At 45.3% G+C, this 10,003-nt stretch overlaps 1 protein-coding gene across 1 annotated transcript in view; it reads right to left on the reverse strand.

Annotated features, from left to right (window-relative positions):
* The window catches only part of CHN2 (chimerin 2), a 286,149-nt gene that overhangs the window by 21,579 nt on the left and 254,567 nt on the right, over window positions 1-10,003 (reverse strand). Inside the window, exon 7 of the mRNA XM_069088634.1 lies at window positions 9,380-9,457. Within this exon, the coding sequence (XP_068944735.1) occupies window positions 9,380-9,457 (78 nt within the window). The remainder of the gene's footprint in view (window positions 1-9,379; window positions 9,458-10,003) is intronic.

Raw genomic sequence — 10,003 nt, forward strand, 5'->3', positions numbered from 1 at the left:
GACTCCATCTGGGGTTTTCTTGGCAAAGATATTGGAGTGATCTGCTGTGTCCTTCTCCAGCTCATTTTACAGATAAAGAAACTGAGGCAAACAGGCTTAAGTGATTTGCCCAGGGTCATGCAGCTAGTAAGTGTTTGAGGCCAGGTTTGAACTCTGAAAAGTTGAGTCTTCCTGACCTCTACCTACTATATGACCTGGCTGCCCTATGAGGTATGTCCAAAAGTGCGATGGGCTACCACGGTCCATCACAGGATTAAAGGTCTGGAGCTGACTGGAGGGACCTGTAATCCAACCCCCTCATTTTACAAGAGAGGAAACTGAGGCCCAGAGAGGTCTCACAGGGAGTGAAATCCTCTTGTTTTTTGTCAGAAGGGAAATATAGACTCTCCTGAAAAGGTGTTAGCTTCCTCCAGACATGCTCCTGCTCCAAAGCCTTCCTTCATTAGGGAGCACCTCTTATGGGAAGACCATCACTAATGGACATGCTGCACACAGCCTCTCTTAGTTCCCCCAAGTTTTCAGGCTATGGGAAACCTAGCCCTGAAGTGGGGTCAAGGCTTTGGGCTTGCAGTACTCCTTCCAAACCCGTGTTCATGTACATACATGTTAAAGAGCACGGCCTATGGTAGGTGCATATCTCAGAGAATGATGCTCAAAGGAAGACCCTCTGGAGCAAACTGTTTAGACAAGGGGAGGGCCTGGTGTCCTTGCACACTGGGCATCCTTTCTCTGCTATACTGCTGGCCCCTCAAAATGTTCTGCTTTTTTCTCCAAGGCACTGATCCAAGACGGTACAGAGAACTTTCCAAGTTCCACAAACATTGATGTCTAACCTCCACATCTGGTGATTCACCTGCATTCAGACAACACTGTCACAACTCTCAAAAGCATTGCTGAGAATAGCAAAGACCTAGGAAAGAAATCAATCATTTTCAGGGCAGAGGTGGTGTGTCTGCTGGTCCCAGGAGAAGGGAAGCTTCCAGAAGACAAAGGCTGATTTCAGAAGTTTGTTAACTAGATGGTGTCAGACAATGGCATTTGGAGTTCTCGCTGAGGTTATGTGTATGTTTTTTTGTCCGTGTGTCTTCTTCTCCCTCTCTTTTACAAGATCTCCTATCTCGTCCAGGTTGGAAGTACAATGGTCACATACGGCCCAATCCCGGGACTGATGAACATGGAAGCTTTGACCTGTTCCTAACCAACTTGGTCCAGTTTGCCCCTCCTAAGGCAATCTGACACTCCTCCACTCCCAGGGGAATGACCATATTGATGTTAGTGCTGATGTCTGATCAGTTTATAGAACTCCCCAACTGAAGCAATCCACCAGCCTTAGCCTCTCTCTGGAAGCTGGGATTACAGGTACATACTACCATGTCTGCCTGGGGATTTGGATTTGTAGACCATGGATTAAAACACAAGGAAGGATGGGCTGTTGGACAGTGATAGAATATACCTAGCCATGGTTGATTTAAAAAAATGTGTCTATCATTTTGCAAATGTAATCAATGGACTTTGAAGGAAGGGATAGGGAGAAATTTCCCTATGTACAGCTGCCAAGCTAGATACTGTGGGGAAAACCGGCTACCAAAGAGGAAGGGGAACAGCCATGGAGATGCCCAGTAATCCACAGGAAGTAAAGTTCAAGAAAGGAGCCCTGGCTTCTGATGTCTATAAAATAGCCTACAGACACGGACAAGAAGCAAGGAGCCAATTGTGACCAACATAGATCAGAGACAAGCACATGTCTCAGTTCAAATAAAATGGGGAAAAAATGTATTCTGCAAAGCATAGGCCAATGACAACTTGATTTCTGGTAAAACTCTGGAATGCATTATTTAAAGGGAGAGCTTAGAATGTATTATTCAAATGGCTTATTAGAAAAGGGCATGATGCTCATCAAGTGCGACTAATTTCATTTTCCTCTTTTTGGGAGAGATTGCTAGAATGGTGCATCATGGGAGCACCGTGCAGAGTGTTTGCCTCAAGTTACATGGTCAATCGAGTCTCTCATGCTTCCCTTCTAGACAAGGTGGAGGGATGTAGGCTAGACAATGACACAGTTAGATGGAGCCAGGTGGTTGGCTTCTTGTCCCAGAGAATGGATGTTAGCGGGTTGATATCAATGTGGCAAGAGGTCTCTAGTTGTGTGCCCCAGGGATCAACTCTTGGCCTACACGCTCTAACATTTTTGTTCATGACTTAGATGACAGTGATTATATTAATAATAATTAGCATATATATGGTGCCTTAAGATTTGCGAAGCGCTTTACATATATTATCACATTCAGTTCTCATAATAACCCTGTGAGGAAGGCGCTACTATTAGTCTCATTTGAAGCTAAAGAAATTGGGTTTAAGAGGTCAAGTGACTTGCTCAGGGTCACACAGCTGAGTGTATAAATTCAGGTCTTTGTGATTCTAAGGCCAATGCTCTATGCTCTGCACTTAGACGGTATTCTTATCAAATCTGCATATGATACAAAGCTGGAAAACAACAAATAAGCAGCTAGAAGAAAGAATTGGATCCTGGGATGATGGGTTCAATCTAAAGAGAGGAATTTTCATGAGATAAAACTGAAGGTCAACATGCCTTCAAAGAATCAGCTTCATCCATACAAGATGGGGGTGGCACGGCTCCATAACATTCCAAACGAATGACCAGTGTAAGGCCAGTCACTAGGACATCATGGCAACCATGAAAGCCAAGGATACCATGTCTGGCAGAGTACGGTTGGAGCTCAGGCCCCTGTGATATCACAGGTCTGGATAATGACACTTTAAGAAGGGGTATAATAACGTGGTGATTTTTCAGAGGAAGGGCCATGGGGTGATGAAGGACCTGGACATCAGGCCACTTGAGACCTGGAAATGTTTAGCCAAGAGAAGAGTAGAGTTGTTCTTCTTTTCAAGTACAGCCATGGTCACTCTACAAGTGGGATCTAGAAGAGGGGGTCAATATGTCCAGTTTGATCCCCAAAGGCAGAGCTAGAAAATGGGCAGCACATGGGAAATGCAGAGGGGCAGATCCAAGGGAGGGAAAAGCTGCCTAACGATGATAGTTATCCCAGAATGGGGTTGACTTGGGACCTTCTCAGTTTTCCCTCGGCAGAAAGATTGAAGCAAAGGTTGCCTGAACCTTCTCAGGTGTAAAGTAGAGGGCTTCTTGTTCAGATGCAGGGAGGTGGATTCTGAGGCCGCTTCCCATGGGAAGTTTCTTTGGTTTTGTGAGCTATACTTGACATCTATCCTTCTACGAAGTAGCTCCGCTTCCCAACCTTGCTGTCTCTTTGAAAGGCTCTACCATTCTTTACATCATGGAGACCTTTGGATCTGTCTAATGACATTGATGTGGATGCATAGGGGACTCACCAAACAAATTAGAAAAGAAATATGGAGAAGATAGAAGCAAGCCTGGCCAAGAGGATGAGGGTCCTATAAAAATAATGTCAGGACGAACTGAAGCTGTTGAAGGAAGTTAAATTCAACACGAAAATGCCTCCTTAAATTTACGGGAGAAAAAGGAAGGTCACCAAAGGGACAGGGCTTTTGCTTGGGATGGATGGGATGTTTATAACTAACCAAAGAGAGAAGGCAAAGATGCTCAATTCTAAATTGTTTCTTTGTTTGTTTTCTCTGCCAAGGAGAATAACCTTTGAAAAAGGCCTGCAAACAAACAAACAAAAATGATTACTGGGATATGAGAAATGGGCCACAAGATTAGCAATGGGAACAGATCATGATTTTCTCAAAGGGAGAAAAGAACAGAACCTATGAATTATAAGCCAGCAAGCTTGGCTTTGATTCCTGGGAAATCCTAGAACAATCATTAATGGCTGGTTGGTTTACAATCATTAATGAGATGGTTGATGAATGTCTAGAAATGGAAGCCATGGTTGCCAAGAGTCAACAGGGCTTCATCAGGCATGGGTCATGCCAAACTGACACTCATTTTCTTTCTACGTAGGATTACTACAGAAGCAGATGAGAACGTGCTAGGATATAGTTTGCCTAGATTTTAGCAAAGCTTTGAATCAAGTACAGGATGTTATTCTTGTGGAGAAGATGGAAACACTAAGATAAGAGGATAAAACAATCAGATGAATTCAGAGCTGGATGTTTGGCCAGATTCAAAGAACAGTTATTGACTTCGCAGCATTCAGCATGGCAAGAGGTCTCTAGTGGAGTCCCCCAGAGATCAGCTTCTGACCCTGCGTCCCTTAACATTGCTATCAATGCTCACTGCATTTACAGATGACAGAGTTAGGACCACTGAGCTGGATTTCATAAGCCTTAATGCAATAGGGATAAATATGTGTCTTGTCTTTGGGTATCAAAAATCACCTTCCCAAATACTAGTTGGAGGTGGAGACATGATTAGCTAGCAGTTAATCTGAAAAAGATCCGGAGGTTTTAGTGGACTGCAAACTCAGTAAGTCAGCAGTGGTAGCAACAACAGCAACAAACTAAGTTCATTTGGGGCTGTCTTCAGAATTCCCACAGCTTATAGGAACAAGGAGGTGACAGTCCTGCTATACTTGGCCGTCATCTGGAAACCATGGCTTGCTGAGGATTGTTCAGAGAAGGGCCACGAGTCTATGCTTTGTGAGGAACCATTGAGCCTGGAACAGAGGGGCCTGAGAGCTGTGCTCAGGCATCCAAAGGGCTGTCCTGGGGAAGAGGGATTAGACTTGTTCTGGGGGAAATGGCAAAGAGGCCTGTTTGGGCTTGATGTCAGAAGAACTTTTGGACAATTTTGTGGTTGCTGCTGTTCAATCATTTCAGTTGTGCCCAAATCTCTGCGACTCCATTTGGGGGTTTTCTTGGTAGAGATACTGGAGTGGTTTGACATTTTATTCTCCAGCTCATTTTACAGATAAGGAAACTGAGGCAAACAAGGTTAAGTGATTTGCCCAGGGGCATCACAACTAGTCAGTGTCTGAGGTTATATTTGAACTCATGAAGAGGAATCTTCCAGTTCTCTGTGTACTACGGCGCCCCCTAGGTGCGAAAAGTGAAATGTACCATCTCAGAGGGCTTTGCTGGAAGGGGTGTGATGACAGGGATTCATTCCTTTGAGAATGGTTAGGTCTCGATGGATGCTCAGCTATCTTCCAACTCTTCAGTTCTATGTGCAAGCTTACCCTCGAACAGAATGTAAGATCCCTGTGGGTAGCAGGTGTTAATTTTAACTTTGCATTACCTGTGTGTGGCACAGCACCCTGTATACAGCTAAGTACTTTATAGACTCACCCCTGACTTAGGAGGTGGGTCTTAAAGATGTCTGAGGTTCAGAAATCGAAGTGGCTTAGCCATCTTTACACAATCATTAAGTGTGTGAGGTCAGATTTGAACTCGAGTCGTCTTGACTCCATCAAGGCTGCCTCTCTGAATAAAGCCTTCGAGGGTTCAAATATGTTTAAAAAAAAAAAATACATGCCAAAGATTTGTGACCCAAAGCCCATAGAAATGACAGAGATCCCTTGGATGGGTGTTCTGTTCTTTCTTCCAGGTCAGGGGTTTCTTACAGAAAATTCTCTTTTCTATTTATAGTATGATGTGCCTTTTGGAATGTTTATCCAAAAATGTGCAGCATTTCTAAGTTAAAGCCAGTCTGTGGTTTGCATCAGGGAGCTGATTGGGGGCGGGGGGCAGGAGGGATGGGAATTACTCAGCATAGACCATGACAAACAAGCCTTCTCATGGACAATGGCCTGAGACACCATCACAGAGCCAGGATCAGCTTTCCCTGTACCTATTATGGTTCGGCTGCATCTCAAAGAAAACACTTCAGTTTCTCTTTAATGGGTTCTTTTTTTAAAAAAAAATTAAACTGTCTTAATTTTCTCCTAATTATCCTCTCAAAAGATGCTATCATATAGAAGTGATAGCAGATCAAGAATTAAAAGGAACATTTTCAAAATTATCTTCATTTTCTAATAATAACTATTTCGTCTATGAGGTACCCCCACCCCATGGTACAGAAACCATCTATCTAGCTTACTTAAAAAAAAATTAAAAGCCTTAAAACTCATCAAGGCTCCCAGAACCTAAAATTAAAAAAAAAATTAGTTTTCAAAAAAGATCCACCCACAGTAGTGAGTGGATTTGTTAAACAAAAGCTAAGTAAGATCCAGAGCACAGTAGCTATTCTGTGTAGGCAAGGACAATGGGAGAGCATTTGAAATGCATTCCAAGTGCATTTGGAAGCCAGAGGAATTTTGAGGAGGAAAGAAAAAGAATGTATGAGTCAAAGAGGATCCAGCCTCCCAGTCATGAGACCCTCATTAAAATGGCATTTTCTGTCAAATGCACAAGAAAACATTTCTTTTTCTTTAAAAGGCTAAGTTTTAATAGGAACAAAAATAGAAATGTAGAGAAGATGGGGAGGGGGAGGGAGTTTAGGTTTGGAGCTGAAAGGGATCAGTACTTTCATTCTACAGATGAGAAAACTGAGGTTCTAGAGAAATAAAGGTATTTACCCATGATGATACAAATAGGCCCTTTATCACAAGAATTCAACCTGACTCTGATCATAAGGGAAAGAAGAAATAACGATCCCAAAAGAACACCTAACTTCAGCTCTTTCTGGCAGCATTTGGGTTTTTCTTGGCAAAGATACTGGAAGGGTTTGCCATTTCCTTTTCCAGCTCATTTTGCAGATGAGGAAACTAAGGCAAATGAGGTTAATTGACTTGCCTAGGGTCACCCAGCTAGTAAGTGTCTGAGACTGGATTTGAACTCAGGTCTTTCTGATTCCAGCACTTCATCTACTGTCCCAGGTTGCTGCTCCAATCTTACTGCTCCTCTTCAATCATCCTTTAGAGATATCCCAGTATCCCAGCAGCCAGCATTGTCCACACTCTTCATTCATCGGGTCTGGACCAACAGAACCCACACATGGCTTTCATGGGCCCACGTGGCTCCCATGCATGATCTGTGGTCAACAGAATGAGACAATTTCCCTTGTCATTTCTGACAAGGGGTTTTGTCATTCAGACAGTGACTTGTATTATCAGTCCCAAAGCATGAGGAGAGATCCAGAAACAGAGCGAATCACTCTCTGTTCTCCCATCCTTTCCTTCTCCATTTCTTTCAACTTCCAACTCTAGCTCTCGCCTTTGCTCTCAGGATTCCCTTTTACCCATCCTCCTAACCACAACATCTTAAATGAAGAAACTTGCCATGAACATCCTTTAGAGTGAGCCCAACCTTTCTTCCAAAGGATTCTTCTGTTGTTCAATCCATTAAGTGTTTCACTCTCTGTGACCCCATTTGGGGTTTTCTAGGCAAAGATCTTGGAGAAGTTTGCCATTTCCTTCTCCAGTTCATTTTACAGATGAGGATACTGAGGCAAACAGGGTGAAGTGACTTGCCTAGAGTCACACAGCTAGGAAGTGTCTGAGAACATGTCTGAACTCAGAAGGTAAGTCTCCCTGACTCCAGGCCCCTTACTCTATCTATCCATTACACTACCAAGCTGCCCTCAAGGGATCCTAGTTCCTTAGACTGAAGATTGAAAGGAAATTTAGAGATTAAGCCCAATTCAGTGGCTTCTCTCTAGGTTGACCAGAGAAAGCAGAGGGTCAGATGCCAAGGAGTTAGGTTTGAAACCTGTTGCTTAATCTCTATGGGCAACTGTTTTCTCATCTGTTAAATGGGGGTAATGGGACCTTCTTCCTAAAGTGGCTATGAGGCTCAAACAGGATCAGGCAAAGTCCCACAGCCAGTTAGGAGGAGGAGAGCTGGAATTTGAACCTCAGTCCCCCATCTGCAGAACCCAACAGTCTTCACTAAGCAACCACTGCCATTGGCCGAGAGGGCAAAAGGACAAGATTATAATGATTCAAGGATTTCTCTAGTTTCTGGTTTTAAATATACAAGAGAAAAAACTGGGTTTTCTCTCACCATATTTTCACCCTGTTTCTTCCATCTGACCAACTAGCTGCTCAGGGTTTCTCTTTGAAACTGAATAGTATTTTAAGGGTTTCCAGGGCACCAACAAGACTCAGTCTACACTTTTGGCCATTCATGTGTTCTGACAGTTGCCTAGGTCACAAAAATGACACCCAGAGGCAACTAGTGACCAAACCCAGAACATCAGGTGACCATTTCCATTTCATGTGCAATAGTAATTTCTAGTTTTCCCTCTTTGGGGGACATGAGGCAGTGTGGTGCAATGGTCAGAGCCAGTCAGCCCTGCCTCTGACCTGTAATGGTTGTGTGAACCTGGCCAAGTCACATCACTTCTCACTGCCCCAGAGTGTCCCTTGAATGAAAACTGTAGACCTGCAGGCTAGAGGAAGTTCCTTACCAGGAGTTACACTGATCATGTTCCCTAGTTCCCATCTCCTCTCTCTCTGGGGGAAGGAAAGTCCTCTAGGTTTGCTCTAAGGATCTTAAAATGTGACAGATCTTTCCTTAAAATAGAGCTATGACCTCGTTGGTGTTGGGAACTTCCAGTGTAGAGATTCCCTCCACCAATGCAGACTGATGACTCCCTTGTAAAAAGTCTCAGGGAGTTTCCCAGCGCACTGACAAGTTACTGCTTTTCGAAGGATCACACAGTCAGGTCTTTGTACCCTTCACCTCCAGGGCTGACTCTATTCACTAGAACACACAGCCTCTACAAATGGATTTCGCCTTCTACAGAGGTCAAGAGCTGGTAGAGGAGGTCACCAACCCCTTCATTTTACAAATGAGAAACTAAGATGCAGGTTAAGAGATCAATTCTCCAGAAAATAGAAACTTTCTCCAGCTGCCAGCAGGGAACTGGGCTTGGACTCAGGAAGATGGGAGTTAAAATCCTCCTTTAGACACTAACTAGCTATTCGACCCTGGGCAAGTCACTTGACCAACTCAAACAGCCTCAGTTTCCTCATCTGTAAAATGGCAACATGATAGGAACTATCTTACAGGGTAGATGTGAAGAACAAAGGCAGTAACATAGGCAAAGAGTTTAAAGAGCTATTTAAATGCTAGCTCTGATGATGATACCTCCATTAGGTTCAAACACACCATTTAGATGGCATTCTGAAGCTTTCTTATCTGACAGAAAACCGAGTGAGGTATCAGAACACACTCACGAACTCTGGTGGAGACCTCTGAGGGAAGTGATTGATCCAAGGTCACAAAGTGGCAGAGGCAAGACTAGAACCTAGATCCTGTGGTTCCGAATGTCTTTCCCTTTTAGTTTGACCAGCTGTAACCCGCCTGGGGGCTGTGAAATAGATCGCTTCATTTCAGAGACAAGCTTTGGAAGCACCAAGTTGAAAAGTCCGTCCAGCCCTCCCTCCCTGCCCATCCCACTCTACTCTCCCGCTCTCCACCGCGGTCAGTTTCTCTCGCCCCAGGAAACCCATTCAAAAGTCAGCTTACTTACCTTGAAGTTGTGCGTTTTTTCATAGTTGCAGTGGTTGTCATTCTGCGTTAAGGCAGCTCTTCGGACCAGAGAGGAAATCTGCGAATAGGCAAAGAGATTGAGCGGGGGTCCCAGCCAGACGCCCTTGGCCCCCACCTGGCCCGCCAAGGCCATGGCCAGCAGCTCCTGCCATTGCTTCCGGCCCGGCGTGGCTCTACGGCGGGCCACGGGGCATGCAGCCTCGGCCTCGGGCCACAGCTCCTGGTGGAGCCCGGCGTGGCCATCGCCCAGCCGTCGGCTGGCATCCCGGGAGCTCCGGAGGGCCGGCACGTCGGGCCAGCTGCGCCGCATGTCCGACACCCAGAGCAGGGCCAGCAGCTGCGGGAGGACGGCCTCTTAGGGACCTCTTAGGGCATGTGACTGGCCCCAGCTGCGCCGCGCCGGGCTGGGGCTGCGGTGGGCTGGGCTGGGCTGCCCTCCCTCTGAGCTGGGCTGGGCTGGGCTGGGGGCCTCTCAGCTCCAGCAGCTGAATCCTGCAACTCCCCCGGGGCTGTTTCTTAAGGCAGGCTGGTGCGTAAAACAATAGGGATCCTGAATGTGCAGAGCTATCCCGAGGGGAGGTGGGAGACAGCCAAAAGATCCTGC

Source organism: Petaurus breviceps, unplaced genomic scaffold (assembly GCF_028583685.1).
Source record: "Petaurus breviceps papuanus isolate PSGF00001 unplaced genomic scaffold, PetGlider_PUasm1.0 185, whole genome shotgun sequence".
Lineage (NCBI taxonomy): Eukaryota > Metazoa > Chordata > Mammalia > Diprotodontia > Petauridae > Petaurus > Petaurus breviceps.